At 44.1% G+C, this 18252-nt stretch overlaps 1 protein-coding gene across 1 annotated transcript; it reads left to right on the top strand.

Moving 5' to 3' along the window:
- The first annotated feature begins 5402 nt into the window (after positions 1-5402).
- Positions 5403-16837, top strand: cunh15orf39 (chromosome unknown C15orf39 homolog). Its single transcript, XM_076138285.1, has 4 exons — positions 5403-5821; positions 10855-14044; positions 14691-14725; positions 15607-16837. The coding sequence occupies exons 2-4, from the start codon at positions 10897-10899 to the stop codon at positions 15610-15612; spliced, it is 3189 nt and encodes a 1062-aa protein (XP_075994400.1). The 5' UTR covers positions 5403-5821; positions 10855-10896; the 3' UTR covers positions 15613-16837.
- The last annotated feature ends 1415 nt before the right edge of the window (positions 16838-18252 follow it).

The raw sequence follows: 18252 nt of genomic DNA, 5'->3' as shown, positions 1-18252 counted from the left end.
ATTTTTTGAATTGAAGAATCATAAGTGAGAGATTACAAAGGTATTGATGAGGAGTATTTCCTTAAACTCCTGGTAATTGTCCCCTCCATGTTTTTCTTCCTGTCCATCTTTGAAACCATAGAATATCCTGCAGGTGTGTGTGTGTGTGATAGTTAACCGTTGATCACGGTCACGTGCGTCATCTTTTTGAGGGTGAACCTGTTTTCTGAGCCTGTAGATGCTGCCACTGGTGTCTAAGGAGTTAATTATGCGAGACAAAAGCAGGAGGCTTTTCCCACCGGGGACTTTGACAGACGAGCTTCACCGCCATGGCACATAACACGCTCATAAATGTGTCAGCTGAGGTACTGACGTCCAGGGAGCGGTGAGTTGACCACTATCTTATTTCATTTAACAGTTTCCTCATTTCATTTGTGTAAACAGGTTCATGCAGCCCCAAGTCCTTTTAAGGCCTAAATGTCTTCAACCTGATGGCGTGGTGAGGAAGATTGAAGAGCTCTGTGCCATACCTCTGAGCACCAAAGGTCAAAAGTGACAAAACCCAGGGCTCACATTAGTATTGGATGTGTTTATCTTTGAGTTACTCCTCCGTCTTCAGACAGACTCACAGTACCAGTCTGGGTTGTGTCTTCACCTCTGTCAAGCGAAACCACTGGTTTTGTTAACATTAGTGCGTATGCACACACAGTGTGACACCATCTGTGTTTGATTAAGACGTGAACATACAGATAGAAAACAGGAAAGGTAGCTGACAGAACGATCATCCGTGTGTGAGAGAGTAACTGTCAAAGCACGGATCAAAAGGAAGATTCAACTGCCCACAAGCTGCAATGCAAACACCAACATGTCTATGGATTAAGTTATTAGAATTCACCTTTATTGTCTATTATCTGTCTAAGTTCCTGAAAGAGCAAAGACGCGTCACTGGTGAACTTTTCACTTCATTTCCTTCACACTGTGAATGTGTCTTCACAATCTGCAGTGAACACACTCATGATATTAATCACCGCAAAAACAACATGGCTCCTTTGTTTTATCCGGCTTTCTGGGTCGCCTTATTTATCCGACTTGCTTTATCTTTGTTCCCACCGTATGAATTCCAGGCAAGGCAGGGGAAATTTGGTTTGCAAATAAGCAGGGAGATTGTTACTGTTGAGCTGCACATGGAGCCTCGTGAATGGCTCTCCAACAGAAAGCATCCTTCCTGAGCCATAACTTGTCCTGCTGCTATTGGCTGCCGTTTGCTCCTCGCTAATGAGGGCAGAGACGCATTACATCAGCCAGATAGTTGGAAGGGAGAGACACTGTGGCCTTGACAGCGACGTGGGCGGCGTGCAACACACAGGTGCGCTGAATGGGAATAAGCATTATGTTCTCACAACTTCAAGACATCAGATACAGGCTGTGTGTTTACAGGCAATGTGAAGTCATCAGATCTGCACCCATCAAGACAAAATAACCGTCTCTCCTCCTTCTTCTGTTCATGTTTACCCAAAGCTGTTTACTCCCAGAACATAGTGAACCGTCTCTCAGATAATATTTTCATAGTTCTTATTGCTCTGTGTGCAGAAAGTGGACGCAGCAGTGTATTATGGGATAGGCTGTAGTTAGTAATATAAATAAAACAGGCACAGGCTGTATAAAGGGAGTGAGAGTAACAAATATAACCCCCAACAACTATCACACTGCCATCACGCTGCACCGCTACAAGGGCTCCAGTGTGTGAAGTGTTCATTCAGAACCAGCCTCAGCTCCATTTAAAGGAGAAGTGCAGATGTTTACAATCGCAAACACCCCTAACTCTTCTGGTGCCGTTTCTTTAAAAACAGATCATCTGAATTTGTATCAATTCATCTTCGTCATATTTGTGTTGCTTGTTGTGATCATGTTAGCTTCTTATTCCTTTTAACACCAGGGATGCACAAATGGATCTTTTGCATGTATTTATTAAAGCGTATAGGCACATAGGAGCCGTAAACATGAGAGAAGATCAGACATAATACTGCTGTGACCGAGCTTAACCTCATTTCCATGAGATCAAAGTTTGTCACCTTCATTTGCTTAAGTAAACAGTTCACAGGTCTTGTCATTCTTTGCTTGTTGTTGTTAACTTTGTCCCGACAGTTACGAGGCTGCACACACTCTATCTGGCCCTTTTTGGTGCAATGCGAGGATAAGAACAGGTAACCTATGTGTGATCTTTTACCTGAGCTGTGTCTCCCCGAACGTCTTGTGTACCTGACGCAACCCGAGCGGTCTCCAGGCTCATCAAGCACTTTCTGGCCTCTGGGAATGTTCAAACAGTGTTTCATCATAAAGTACATCCTGAGAGATCACCTGCTCGGCTGCCAGTGTCACCGCAACTCACTTTACTCAAGCTCACTGGCTTAAAAGAGGTAAACACATTCACCGATTCAGCAAGGAACACATTTACATCGGTGTATTTAAGCGTTTGCTTCACTGAGCTTCTTACATATTTTACTTTTAAGTAGTCTACACACAAATACAACAATACATTCATACGTATGCATGTGTGAAATGTTTTGAGAATTGACAGAAAAACAATCTTCAGGATCATTGGGTTCTATCAAAAATCTATTTAATACAGAATTATTTTTAAAATGTAACAAAATTAAGCTTCCACATTTAACTTTGCTTACTTTGATTTCTAAATTCTGCCCATTTCCTGACTTATGCTTTATGTTACAGTAAAGTAGACACACACACACACACACACACACACACACACAGACTGACAGCAGCAGATAAAGGCTCATCTTTCCTCTGTGTGGTGTTTGCTTTAGGAATTTCCCCTCCATGCTCACTGTGGAATAGTGAGTATTTACTTAACAGAACACAGACAGACAGTATCCACACTAAGGAGTAGAACAGATCGCTATAAACGAGACAGAAGATCCGTTAAAGCGGCCGCCCTGTACCATCACTTACACTCTAAAAACAAAAGCATTGGCTCAACAAAAAAAATTAACGCAACAGTTTGCATCAATCTTTTTGAGTTACTACAACTTCTAATGAAATTATGTTTAACCAACAAACTACATTGAGTTAGGGGAATTAGCATTTCCGCTACAATCAAACGTATTTTAATTACCGCTTACTTAATAATTGGTAGCATTAACACAAGTTTTAAAGTTGATTACTCAAAAAATTTAGTTGCATCAACTAGTTTTTCCAAACTGTAAGTTGTATCACAATAGTAACCAAAGTCCAATTTACAATACAAATATCTCACCTAACATAGACATAAAAGTAACATTGGATGAAATGAGCAAATGAATTTAGATTACACAATGTAGTTGACAGTTACACAAATAAGCAATTAATCATGATTTTCCTCCCCACAGCACAAATGAAAAGCCCTCTCTAGCTGAGCAGATTTGTCAAATGAAACTTTATCATTCTTCACTGTTATGCTAAAATAAAGGGTTGGATGGCCAAATTACACTGCTAAATATGACTAGCGTTAGCTACATATAGTAGTACAACATATTCCATCAACTGTATTAGCAGGTGTAGCCTAACGTCTGTGCATGGGTCCACTATTGGTCATATTACAATTGAGAATATGCCCAAATACATTGCTTTAGTAGAATTTATTTGTAAATGAAATTATAGTCACCTTGAAAATTTCCTTTGTTACTTATTTCTTCAGCTACAGGTTCTCTAACACACAGTCTTATCTGTCTGAATCTCCAGGCATGTTACGTGGGGGGGGAGGGGACTTGAACTCAAGGTGGAGAAAAATTAAGTTACCAAGCCAATTTCATTAAGTTACTACAACTTGAATTTTGTTTTGAATCAATTAACGCAGAAATTTGAGTCTAAATTACACACAATATTAAGTTGATGTAATTACCAACATTATTATGTAAACACAACTCATCAAAATAATGTTTGCAACTTAAAAAATTGATCTAAATCAATAAATTAGAATTTTTATCTTGCAACCATGCATCTAATTAATTGGTGGTAAAAGGTCCCCTGAATTACTTTTTAGAGTGAGGCGGTGGAGGATTTCCAGCCATGTGTCTCTGTTTGTTGCTTTCTGCTGACATTCTTTCTGCCTGTTTGGCTTTCGGGGGTAGAAAAGTGTTTCCACAACAGAGCAGTGTTTTCGATGCATGGTTTTGACTTCCACCTTTGAAGAACACTGTTGCCGTACCCATATGGCACACGATGATGCCTTGTGTTGGTTGGCCTTAAGGTGTAATGCCATGGTAACTGGAAGTAGGGGAGATGTGACAGCTCTCTCAGGGGCAAAGCGACCACCTTCCCCTCTCTCTCAGATCCCTGGTGAGCGCCTCTTTACCATGCAGCCGCGCAGGGAGCGGTGGAGGCCACCGACTTGTCTAGACCAAATTGTGGCAATCCCACTGGATACACAAATTAGACTGCTATTCACAGGTGAAGGGGGATGAGAATGATGCAAGCGCAACGATGAATTAAGTCATTCAGGCCGACTACAAATGGAGGAAGATTAGAAGAATTTGTCCTTGTGCTTATCCAGTGTGCTTTACATGTGACTGGAGACATACACTGGGGCTGTCAATCATAAATGGGTCACTCTTGAGTTTATAAATAGTCATTCCCACTGTTTCATTGTAAAGTAATCATCTTGTGTGCTTAAGCATGTCAAGGCTTTTGGCCAAAGTGGTGCACAGTATATTATATTATAAGGTGAGTCATGATGAATGGACAAGTGAGACAGTGCGAGGCAGGTAATGGCTGACCTGATTTTAACTATGCGGACAGATGTAGTCAACCATTAACTACATTAGGATGAGGTTTAACAAATAAGGATCCTGTCCCAGAGTGTTCCCTCTCAGCACCACACACACACACACACACACACACACACACACTCTCTCTGTTCAGGTCATTTATGTGATCGTGTCCACATTGACTGAGGCTTCTCTTGATCAACATCCAAGTACCTGTATGGGATTGTAATTGTTTTATTCCAGATCATAAAAGGAAAAAGGAGAAATCATTGCCAGGATATGACACTGGTAGATAATTAATGCAACCGCCTTGATTCCGGTGTCGTAATTGAAGTGTTTACGAGATCAGGTTGCACAACTTTCACTTTGTCAGTAGATCATAGGTTCCATAGACTTTATTAATATGTCAAGGAACCACAGATTCCTGTGGGGGAAAATGAAAATTGTAACTAAATAGACATTCCAAAATATATCTTCTGGCGTTATATTCCAGGGAGTTAAGCAACTGAAAGCTCAACATACAGTATTTGTTCTGCTGAAAGCTTAGTGGAGACCTTGAGGGGATCCCACATTGTGAGCCGCTGGCCTGTAAACAAAGCATTCACACCTAGATCACAATCACCCAGGTACGTTTGTGAATAAAGAAAAAAGCGGCATGGGAATCGTTATTTTCCGTTTGGTTTTCTTCTGCGCCCCTAGGAGCCCTGAACGCAGCACCGGTGGCACCCGGAACGTCCACGGAGCCTTTTAAAGTTGGAAACGCGCCACAGACACAGAATATCACATGTGTAGGGAAAGCTGCCGGGACAGACGGAGGGTGTGACTCCGCCTATTGATCAAAGACCATCCCTCCGCCCTTTTGTCTTTTCTTCACTTTGTTAACTCCGCCGGAGCCGCATGGACTCAAGCCGACCTATAGACTCCGTTTGGCAGACCCCCTCCCGGCGCAGACTGGGGGTTTAGGCGCAGCGCTGCCAGAGGAACAGCAACGACCCGAGAGGAGTTCAGCTACTTTTTTGCACTCAAGTTTGTTTCATGGAGTCTTTGTGGATTTTAGATATTGCGATTGCAGCGGCGAGGTAAGACAACGAGACTTCTGCTCACTGTTTGAATTTAGTCAAAAAAGCGAGAAAGAGAAAGAAAGAGACAGAGGGCAGATCGCGTCTAACGCACACGTGAGCGAGTGCTGCGTGAAAGAATGTGGCAAAATATTACGTAGTCTAATGCAACGTGTGTTTTGTGTCGGTGTTTGGTTTGTATGGCGCTTTAAGCCGCGTCCACTCTGCCCTGTATGTAAATCCGTCACTCGTAGCTTGTGTTATTTTCATACATTTGAATTAATTTAGTTATACTTAAGAGTTTGTTCCTGCTTTGTTACCCGCAAATGATGCGCAAAACACACCGTGTACTCAAGCCTGTCAGCGCGCCTGGACACCAGCCTGAGCCGCCGCGACCAGGAGGAGTGTACTTTGATTACTGTGCGTTATTAATCATAGTTCCTGTTGTGTGAATGACCTGTCAGGTGACGTGTGGGTCACAGGAGTTTTGGGGGGATTCGAGTCAAACACCCCCACACACACACACACACACACACACACACACACACACACACACACACACACGTGGTCGTACGCCTGTCAGTTTGGTCCGTTGGGTTTCGGAAGTCACACACTCCATCACCCTTGCCCTAAAGCCCCGGGAGACACGCGCACGCACACACACACACACGCACGCTGTGGCTCAGTCGTTTCACTGTGGCTCAGTCGTTAGACAGCATATCTGCTTCGTTTCCTCGGTGCGCAAAAACCGCAGATTGTCCCCCTGTTCGCGGAAGATAACGCCGCCCTGTGCGTCTCCCGGAGGTGACAACAGGATGCAGCGGTGCCATCTGCGGAGCTCAGACTTACACTTTTTTATATGGGACATGTTCCACTTTTTGGTTTAGACGTTTTTAGCGAATGAAGCAAACTGTAGGTTCATATCTCTTGGAGCCGCTGTGCCAGATTTCCACCTGGCGTCATGATGATGGTGCAACCTGGCCTTCCAAAGAACCTGTTTGATTCTGCTGCTACGTGCCCCAGTATGACGTTGCAGTTTCCATGGTAACCACATAGGTAAATGTCCTGTACTGACAGTGACCCTAGAGGACATGTGTTGTGTCATAACAAACTCATCCTCTCCCAGAATATACACATGAACTTTACAACAACATGTGGCATTAAAGTGTCATTCTTACTTTTATATATTTTAAATTTCTATAATATCAACATTTATTGAAGTGTTTTGGCTGGATAGGGACAGAGTGATGCCTAAAATGTGACTTATTGTGGTACAGTAAGAACAAAAAGTGGGAATGTGAGAAGTTTTCCTTAAATGTTCCCGGGACACAAAGAGCCGTGTGACCGACATACTCTGTGAATTCTGTAACAGGCTCTGTGTTTAAGAGCGATGTCCTCTGGGCTGTTTGGTCATCTGGAGAAGTAAATACAGTGAATACTTACCCCTCAGCTCCATACGGCACAGGGATGTTTGATTATGCAAAAATGAAGGACTCTGTCAATGTTAAGAGCCAAGAGATGAACTAGAGTTGTATAAGAAAGTATATGACATCACTGTTGTAACGTTTCTTAAGTTGAATGACGTCACTGTTGTTGACATCACTCTTTGCATGCTTGATGACCCCACTGGTGTTTATTTAAGAGGCTGTCTAGGGTCTGACCTCCTTATAAACAACATTGGATGCAACACAGTTTACTTGCCTTAGTGATTCAAAGGAAAGCTAGTATTGCTGTGTGTGTGTGTGTGTGACAAAAGGCGTAGACCCAACAAGTGACGCATTTATGCTGAAGAGGAAGACATGGCATTCACAAGATTGAGTCAAAGACTGAGCTTGGCTGAGGGAGCGTACGTGGCCAGCTGCTGGGAGAAGGGAAGGTAAACCCTGGGGGTGTTGTGTGACAAAGAGGGTGAGAACTCCTTTCCTAGCCACTTGTCCTTTACATGGTCATCATACACCGTATTATTCTCTGCACGTGTTCCTGTTGCTATAGTTTACCATTGTTTTACTGCAGATGTTAACATTGCATCACTTACTATCTCAGGTTTGTGTGTGTGTGTGTAGCATACTGTTGCCATTCACATGAGTAGGTTACAGCAAACACTCTGTAGTTTTAAGTTACATTTGTTATGGTGCATGATTGAATTTACCTTTGTGTATAGTTGCCAATTGCTCAGTTAGGAGGGCTGACTCAGCGTTATGGTATTAGTGATGTCATGTCTGAGGTCATGGGGCCAAACCAAGTGGAGAGGCTTTCTTTGTTTCTTTCTTTGTTGGTGTTATGCATTCTGAAGTGAATGGTTAGTGTAACTAAGCTCTCAAATCGAGCCATTTTGTGATGTAAATGATTCCAGGAATGTTGTTGGATTTCCTTGTGTTAAGGGTAACATGTAGGCTAACCTTCAGTGTTGTGGTACGGGCTGAGTGTGAGGTGAACACACACTATACAGTCAGCTGGATTTCTGCCCCTGGAGGGAGAAGAGGGGAGGGTATTGCGATAAAAACGTGTTAATGCAAGTATTAGTTTGGATGACATCACTGTTGTTGGTTTGGATGACATCACTGCTTTCCAAGTCTGTTGAAATTTTGCTTGTTTGATGACAGCACTATTGTTGATTTAAGGAGCAGTAGTCTTCACAGAAAATGGCACCCATCACCACAAGAAGAGTGTTCAGTTAGACCGTGTGACAGTTGGTTCTCACAGGTTGGTCGAAGTAGACACACCCGCACATGTGGATCGCTAAGGAGTCACACATCGACCACTGAAGAGCTCTAGGCAACAGGAGGCTGCCTTAAAGCAAGAATCCAGGCTAAGGAAGGACTGGAGTTGAGGATTACAGTAGATGAAAGAGATGCAAAATAAAAAAGTGTTTGCCATGTCCCCGAGCACAAGCACAAGTGATCATCAGTGGTTCAACCAGACTTTAACTACAACGTCCAAGTCAACTGAGGTGAGGCGTGATAACAGTCATGTACAAACAGATAGCAATCACCTAGTTACTAATAAAACAACCAAAACAATTCCTGGTAGCAACAAAGGATGTTCCAATGATCAGTGTTATGGAAACCCTGCCAGGCGAGAAGATTGAGGAAGATTTCAGAAGAAGAAATGAAAGCAGGGAAGAGGATTTAAGAAAAGAGAAGTTTAATAGTTCACGGACATCAGAAGATAGTTTGGGTGTTTATGTTTGAAGTTCTTCTGCCTCGTCGATTAAAGGGGCGGTAATGTTAAAAATGTTGTCGCCTTAGTTTGGATGTCATCACTGTTGTTTCTTAGGTTGGATGCCATCACTGTTGTAACTTTGCTGGAGTGGATGGCATCAGAGTAGTAATGTTGGTAGTTTGATGATGTCACTTTTGTGTATTTAAGTGAGAAGAGAACTTTTTCCAGTGCACTTTTCTGACCGTACACGTTGTAATTTCTAATGAAGCTTTTAAAGGAAAGTTACCCGGTCTGCTTGTTCGCGTGACAAACACTTTTGTTTGCCAGGATTACCAAAGAGGTGACACGCCTACGCCGAAGAGGAAGCAAGATGTGCCGCGACAGTCATCCTCCGTCCTGTAATCAAGATACCAGTTTCATTTGGCACTGTATTTGCATTTGCCATCTTGTCAGACCATGGATGTAAATGTTATGATCTCTTGTGGCTCCTCCAACACACCCACAATGCATCAGCTGGCAGAGCTTCAAGAGAGGGAACGTGGGAAGCAATTCAGCATTAAAGGAAATAGATGCATTTCTCCATGGGTTAGTTTCAGAATTTGCACAGAAGTATCTAGGCATTGGCTTCATAACATAAGAATATTAGTTGGGAATTGAAAGGGACATGATTTGATTTGAGGTGCAGATGAATGTAGACTTAGACTCGGATGGATACAGTATGACTTCAGGCATTTCAGTCTCCTGCACCCTTGACTTGGATGTAGATACGTATCATTTATACTCTGACAAACAACTCCATATGTTCCTGGTTGAATAGAGGTCAAAAGATCACATTCTTTCTCGGTCTAAGGTATTTGCGTGTCACGCGATGCACATATGGAAAGCATCAACATGGACAATGATAATAAACACCTTTGTCCACAGGCTTTGATGTATTTGTTTCCTAGCTTGTTCAGGATCAACATACAGTCAGATACAGGGATAACTGTAAAGATATAAACATATACTATACTATAATATTAAAGCCATATCATGACCATATAAAAGCACCCAACGTGTAAAAAGGGAACTAAGCTGCGGCTGAAGATGAATAGTATAAATACATGAAGCGTTTACATCTCTGGAACATGAGGAACAAGCTGCACATTGATGTCTAATGACATTTCAGTATAAATGTTCAGATAAATTCCGCTTTGATTGCGAAACTGATGTGAACCTCTGTGTGTGTGTAGGCGGAAATGAGGCTGATGGTTGTAGTTGAGCCAAAGATGAACTAGATCTTGTAATGTATATAACACTGTATCTGTTAGTTTGGATGACATCACTGTTTGTTGGCTTGGATGATATCGCTCTTATTTGTTAGCTTGATGACATCACTATTTGAAGTAGTATCTTGGACTGTAGGAACTGCAGTAAAGAAACATCATAGTCAGATGGAATCACATCAGACTTGAGTTGGTAAAATGTTGTCAAACTAGAAAAAAATAGTATATTTATCGCATCATCGTCAAATGCCCCAGTCCCAGCCCATCATGTCTGTCTCGCATTTGATGTAATCGCTAATTTGACTACCATTTGCATTAATAAATCATTCTCTTCGTTTCCTGCTATTGTAGTTTGGACACTTTTTGCATTTGTTGCACGTGATCAGCTGAAATGAAGAAAGGCTGCTGATAAGGGCGAGTGTGACAGAACCTGTGACAAGCCACAGGTTTTGTCAAGTCTGCAGCCGGAGTCGTTATCTATTACAGATCTCTCTGTTTGAAGTCTGCTTCTCTCTCAGTTTAGACTTGATTAAGTCACTCGTAACATGAATGTCTTGATCCAGTCTGTTACCTCAACAGAAACTGAAATTCCAGTGTCTTAATTGTTTTGTTTTTTTGTATTTGCAGGTCTGGAGCAAAATTATTTCATCGTTGCAAAGTTACAACATAATGAGCAGCCAAACAGCGCAGACCTTCGCTGACCAAGTGTTCAAAAGCAAGATGCCATTATATGATGGGACTGTAACGTCTGCGGGACGGTCAAAGCCACCGGACATGTCGGGCTTCCTCAGTAAGCAGGCTCTGCAGTACAGCAGGGCGTACTTCACCTTCGACCCCAGGGGCAAAGATGGAGTGGGATTCTCTCCTTGGACTGGCTCAAAGACCTGTTTGCCGGACAGCAGGAGCCCGGTGGGTCATCTCCCGGGCATGGAGGGACAAACGCACGTCATTTACAGGCAGGACCAAGACGTAAAGCCGTCGGAAGAAAAGCGTTGTCATTCCCCGCCTGTGCGTCACACCCCAGGGAAACAAGGCTATGGCTTCTACGTTAAAAGTCCTGCCACTGGTAGTCCGACGGTCAGTGCATCACTGGCTGCTAGAAAACAAGTCAATGGAGGGGGGAATGCCTCCCCCCCACCTGAAAACTCAGTTTACTTAGCCATTCCAAAGCCAATTTATGTGCACAGTCCCTGCTGCAATGGCATGGGTTGTGTGTTAGGACAAAGATACGCTGTGGAACGTGGATGTCAAAGAATACCCAACACTGTTTATGAGAGTGAATGGATGCCCTCTGGTGCTCAAAGGCCGCCCGTTCAAAGGAAGGCACCCGACGCCAGGCTGCAACAGAGAGGCCTCCACTATGAAACCAACACAGAACAATCACCCCTGACGTATTGCAGCTTGAGCCCGGGGAGAGCGAGGACTTTGCCAACTTACATCGAGCCAAACTACAGCAGTTATCCGTGCACCCCTCCTCGCTCGATGCTGGGGCCTTTAAGTGAACAGAGGCCACATTTACAGACTCCCCCCAGAGGCTATCACAGCCTATACCCCTCCCACCCAACATATGAGCATATGACAGCAGAGGTTTATCAGGCGCGTTCTCCCATGTCCAAGTATGGTCCGCTAACACAGCACCCAATGTTTTACTATCCGCAGGCCAGTGTGGAGGTAGAGAGCAGGACGCCGTGTAAAGACAAAGGGGTTAAGAAGAGAGAAGATGTTCCTGTTATTCTTAAAACCCCCCAGGAACATTACGTCCCCCAGTCTATTCATGGTGAAATTCCTTTGCCTAGCAAAGATACATTGCCAAATCATTCCTTATCGCAGGGCTATGACTTCCCATGTTATGCAGTTCCTAGATTTCCTGTAAGTCCAAGCCAAATGAGAGATTCTTTTAAGAAGCTAAGCGCACCACCTGGCAGGGTACCGATGCACGTAGGTGTTCCTCCCTCGCACCAACATATGGCAGGACCTTTGACCTCAGCTAACCTACACAAAGGCCACCTCAAGGCCAGCCTTCTGCATCCGTCCCCCCCATTCCTGCACATGGACCAGCCCAGTTCTAGCAGACATTTGGACCGACCTGTCGTTTCTCCAGCTAGCATGCAAATCGGCAAAACGTTCCCACCGCTCGGCAGCCCCCATATAGACAGACCCCGTCCCTCCCCAGGGGGCTTGAATATAGAACGACTCCTCAACCTTTCCCCCAGTGAAGCCCAAGCTACACGCCCAAAACATCCCCATGTCCACACCCCAGAGGTTTGGCCGCCTCAGTCACCAAACCATTTTGTAGATTCCAAGCACAGAGCTGGAACTCCAACTGGAAATGTTCGAAAAATTATTATTTGTTCTCCTGTTGGTCGAGGAAGAGAGGACAGTCCCTCTGCATTCAGTCCAGACACTACAGTTCATAAAGGGAGTGGAAAGAGAAGTATTGATCGCTTGCCTCCATCTGTCAAAATAAAAGAAGAGAATGGGAATTCTTATGAAACCGGTCCAATTAAGAAACGACGGAAGGCGGTAATGGATGCTGTCAAAGTGAACGATGAAACTGACTCCCCTCCCATGCCGGTCATTGACAATGTGTTCAGCCTCGCTGCTTACAAAGGCTACCTGCAGACCTCTGGAGTGTTATCTGCGGTCAAAGCGCATCGGATAAATGTTCAGTCTCCTGAGAGAGATGGACCGCAGCCTCATGCCTCTCCAGCTTCAAAGCAAAAATGTCCAAATACGCCAACGCACAAGTCTGTTATTCAAGTCCTTGAACCCAAACATATAAAGGTAGAGAAAGTAGAGCCACAGGATGAGGACCACCCGGTGGAAATTCACAGTCTCAGTGAAACGGCTAAAAAGGACTGCAGCAAGAAGTTGGTGAAGAGGGAGAGTAAGGAGACGGCTTCGTCTGACAGTCAGTCTATGTTTGTGATTAAAAAAGGTGAACCTGATGAACTTGAAAGTAGAGAGCGGTTAGCGGTCAAAGATGAAACTTCAGATGTTTCCAGATCCGGTGAGCAGAAGGCAGAGACGGGCTCAGAATCGTCCTTTCAGGGTGACGACTGCCCTCTGCGGGAGGAGAGGGACACACCTCAGCCAAGGCCCACTACTCCACTACAACCACCCGAGAGCAAATTGAGTTTTAGAAACATTCCTCCCCAGTGTCTGAAATTGTCGGCCTTCAACATCGTCCTCCCTGATAGAATGCACCCCAGCTCTATTCCAGCTCCAGTGAAGCCGCCTGCTCCGTCACCAAAGTTTGAGCTCCACATGCCAGTCCGTAAGCACTTCTTTGAGTTGCACCAATCGCTCTGCAAGCTCATTTCCAAATGTGTATCGGCCTCTGTACAGCAGGATCTCCGAGCCTGGCTGTCTCAGCTGAAAATGACTGAACACGCATCCCCTCTGGCCAAAGTCCAGAAGGTTTCCTGTCTGTTGGGGGTAAGAGCCAGGCACTTGTGGCTTAACGGGGAGATAGATTCAGCACTCAAGAAGGTTCTGGAGAGGTTGAGAGAGTACAACGCGATGGGACACTGTCCATTTCCTCAAGTAATGCGGACAGGAGCGGTGTTCCTCCCAATGCTGGTGTTGAAGGAGCTGCTGTTCCCTCATGTCCAGAGCAGCTTCATTGACCAGGTCCTACAGGAGCACAAGGTAGAACTGCGACCTGCCACACTGTCCGAGGAGAAGGTCCTCATCCAGCTTCACAAACGAGCCTGCTCCTCCAAACTCAGAAGGCTCATGTCCATCAAGCACCTGCCTGACGTCTATTCCGACGTGGTGAACCTCTTCTATCATGCCAGTGTCTGCAAACATCTGGGTAAGTGTGTGCTTACGTTAGATTACTGATATAGCTCTACCTCAGACATATCAGAGTGTTTGAAGCCACAGGATCACACAAAGGTCGATGCTGAACACAGACGCTTATTTGGCAACACTGACGAAAACAAACATTCCTGATGGATAAAGGAAGTGAATGGATAGTGGACATTGATTTCAGGGAGGTTTTGCAACACAACTGTGCGTACACATGCATAATACACACCTGACACCTGGCAATTCATTACATCAGTATGCAGCAGTTCTATTTAACACACACACACACACTCTCTTTTAAGTGAAATCAGTCATGAGTAATTCTCTGAACTATTTCAACACATTCATTCTTCATTTCTTGTAGATGTCTGGTGACCAAATATTACAAAACCTCTCACACAGGTCAGGCTTACACACCAGTTGGATCACGTTACAAAGCAGCAGCAACACTTCCTGCCTTTCCATGCACAATTCCGGAAATCCCCCTTTTGTCAGACGGTGTAATGTTCTGATTCTTCAGGATCCTAGCATGTGAACAGAATTGGACCGGTTTCCCTCCACCTTTTTCGTGTTGTAGTTTCTTCCTTTCTGTTTAGAGAGAATTAAGACCATACACACATTCCATTTCAAATGCAATTTATTTTTTACAGAATCTTCTTCACCTGATGTCCAAAAGAGCGTCCAGGTATATTTGTCTTCTCTGCTCCCTGGGTGTCACTATTCTCTGCTTGATCTTATCCGTAATCACGAAACCTTTCAACTAACTATTCCCAAGAACTGTTCCCAGCTTGCTGGTGTGTGGGAGTGGAAGGGAAGGGGCCTGAGCCCAACTGTTTGCGGGGGGAGAAACAAAACAAAACAAAACCTCCTCTCCTCTGTGATTTTGTTAGATAGTTGACCCACAGAGTTTAAGGCATGCTTTTGGGTCACATTACCAAATTCCAGAGGAAGGAAGTGGAGCACAGAGGGAGTCAAGCTGTCCACACTGGCACGTCTGAGCTCTGTGAAAGTGCTCCTCCATGTGTACTTTGGATGGAATAAATTGGAATAACTGATCTGTCAAAAAAGGACAAGTAACAACATTGGGAAGCTGAAATCAGGCTTTTATTGTCTTTTTTCCTTTACGCTCTTCTCTAACTGGTAATATTTGATTTGCCAAGTAAATTTGCTAACTGAATTGGGCTGATTGAATTTCCGTCCTCTGCTGACGTGCACAGTTCACATGGTTTGTGCCGCTTGACTCTCTGTCTGAACTTTCCCGTGTCTTTCTCTTGCCTTGCTTCGTCCCTTTATAGCAGCTGACCTTTTCCCAGCCCTCTTTGCTCCCACAACAGTCTGTTCTGTCTGTTTTAAAGGGTTTCCTCTTGGTTGATTTAGGAGCAAGATCCTGCACCCTGCCTGCTGAGATTAACAAAGTCTTCTGTCTTTCTACTTGGGGCCTGGCTAATTCACACTTTGGTTGCTAGTTTGGCTCTTTGGCTCTCGATTTCCATCACCTTCCAATAAGCAAACTTATCTTTGTGTGACATTTGTGTAATTATAGTTATTATCTCTCCTGTGTTTCAGGATTAAACACGGATGACTTTGTTCACAGAGAGCCAGATGAAGGTTGTAAAGAGACTAATGGCTGCAGGAGCCCTGCTTTTCCAGACGTTGCCGCCTCACCAGCCTCTGGGCCTGACCCACAGAGATCTCTGGAAGACCAGCAGACAAAATCACATTTGAACACCAAAAGAAGAAAAGGCAGGGTAAAGAGCAGCTCCAGGCGCTTGTTCCTCAGCAACACTTCAGATGAGGAAGAAGCTGAAGAGACTGGAAACGGACGCTGTACTGAGCATCAATCTGAAGAGACTGAGAATGTAGGAAGAGACCATGTGGTTGTAGAAGGGGATTCTTCACAAAAGATATCACCCGATGATTCGTGGACGAGTCCTTTAACAGCAGATGAGCTGTCCTCATCTGGCGGCGACACAGAAACGGAGGAAGCCCCAACTGCATGTTCTGGAGACGCAGGCAAATCTCAGGATGGATCCAAGAAATGCTCAGGAATGATTCTCAAACTCAGGAGGATCATATTAAGTGAAGGTCTAAAGAGAAAAAAGACCCATTACCAAGTCTCAGACCCGGGGACAATAAACGAGATAAACGATCCTTGCCTGTCCCAGACTGAGAACAAGCCAACGCCAATAAGAAGGAAGAGCAGCAGTGCCAGGAACCTTCAACGGAGGACGTCCAAAGCAGCCCCCCAGTGGCAGGGAAAGGGATCCATTTCTCCATCTCCCCATCGCCTCCGTATCTCCCCTAAAGCACAGCGCAGATCCCTGGACATCAAATACTGCCCTTATTTGTCTACCTGCCACAGCGCCGAGCACAGGAGGCAATGGGTCCTGCGCTCAGCCGTCCATCGGGCCCGGCGGGCTTTGCGGATTTGCCCAGACCTGGTGGGAAAGAGGATTCGCCATCTATACGAGGAGGACGACAAGTCAGAGGTTTGGTACAAAGGAGAGGTGCTGGGTGTCCACGAGGCCCATCCCAACCCGCTGAAGACTATATTTGAGGTCCGATACGACAGCGAGCCAGAGTGGAAGTACTATCTAGAGCTGCTAATAGACTATGAGAAAGGTTGGCTCAAAATTGAAGACTAATTTGCCAATTTTACTGAAGTGACTGACTTTTCCTCTCCTGCCCAACTTTCTCAGGAATGACATTTGGCACGTTGTTTTGATTTGGCACAAGGTGATTTTGTTGGCTGAAAAGCAAATGTACATGTTGGAAATATTTTATTTTTGTAAGATTATTAACAAAAGCACCCTCAGTTTTTCTACAATCTTTAGCAACTACAAAGTCAGATATTTATACAGTTCATGTGCTGTTAGTTTGCCAAAATGGTTCTACTGCCACATGTAGGTTTACAGTAAAGCAGTTTGATGCCAGTTTGTATATCTTTATAGCAACGAGTGACTTTCACGTGATTGGTGTTTGCATTTTATAGTGTGTAAGTGAAGCTGGAGTGGCGTTACTGTAGCTTCACTGAGTCATCCTTTTCTTTTTTTATTACCCTGGTCCCAAAACTTTCACATCAAATTGTAACTTTCATTTCCTTTTACATCCGCAGATTGATTGTAATATTGTGACATGCTCCTTTTTCTAGTCTGTTTTAAATAAATGTTTATAATGGTCTGGACATTCTTTTGTTTACTTACCAGATGTTGGTTTGATGTATTTCACCTGATATGTGTGTGTGGATAAAGTACCTGGAAGGAGAAGTTAAAAAACCTTTTGACTACACGTGTAAGGCCGGCTTGAATGGAAAATGCGTATTTGACTTCTGCCTTCCGGTTGTTCTGTCACTGGTGTGTGTAACTCATGTTTATGGCTGTTATTTCAACAGCCCATCCTGAGTGAGAAGTGATTGAAGTCACCTGAGTTCCTGATAAGCTGAGCGCCTGTGTGAGTCTGCGCTCCTGTGACCTCTGACCCTTAGGCGATCAGCAGACCCCTCAAGGATTCAAACTTTTGACCTGAAGCGTTTTCCCTTTCCACATTGTGCGAGTCATGTGTGTCATTTGAATGGTCTCAGTGTGATGTGGTGCGTTGGGTTGCGTTATCTCACTTCTAATGGTCAACAAACAACTGTCGAGGTCTCCCCAGATGACGAATGAATTGTTTGTCCAAGTTGGCCAGTTGCTTGTCGCAGCCAACATTTTAATAAAGAAATGAAATTACTTACAAATACATTTCGGATAGCATAAGCACTTCACAAACAATGGTTAGAATGAACTGAATCATCTGTGGGATAGTGGAGCGTCATGTGTGTTTCATTCTGGTCGTTGATTGGTTGGATAGTTGCCTGCAAACAGAAAGACGGACGTCTACCGGTCTTCACGGAGCAGGTGAGCCGCTGAACGCATGTCCGCGCTCAGTCTTCAGCGCCCATGCGCCTCTTTCAATCTTTTGAAAACAGAAAAGGTACAAACATTAAAATTATAAGATAATAGAATTTATAAGATTAAAATTATAAGATAATAGAACAGCATTTATAATTTGGATCTGTTATCCATTGTGATTCATTCAACAACAAGGAGAGAGAGACCTAGGCCAGGCTCTCATTCAGTAAACGCTCGCCCCCATATCAACAGGAAATTATCCATTGACATATTTTGGGGGCATGGGTGAATTAAAAGATCATTTGATTTTTGGCATTACCATGAC

This window comes from Genypterus blacodes, unplaced genomic scaffold, assembly GCF_046128005.1.
Source record: "Genypterus blacodes isolate CSIRO-AG114 ecotype Tasmania unplaced genomic scaffold, CSIRO-AGI_Gbla_v1 ptg000015l_1, whole genome shotgun sequence".
Classification (NCBI taxonomy): Eukaryota; Metazoa; Chordata; class Actinopteri; order Ophidiiformes; family Ophidiidae; genus Genypterus; species Genypterus blacodes.
The sequence above is the reverse complement of the archived record's forward strand: the minus strand, read 5'-3'. Positions and strand labels throughout refer to the sequence as shown.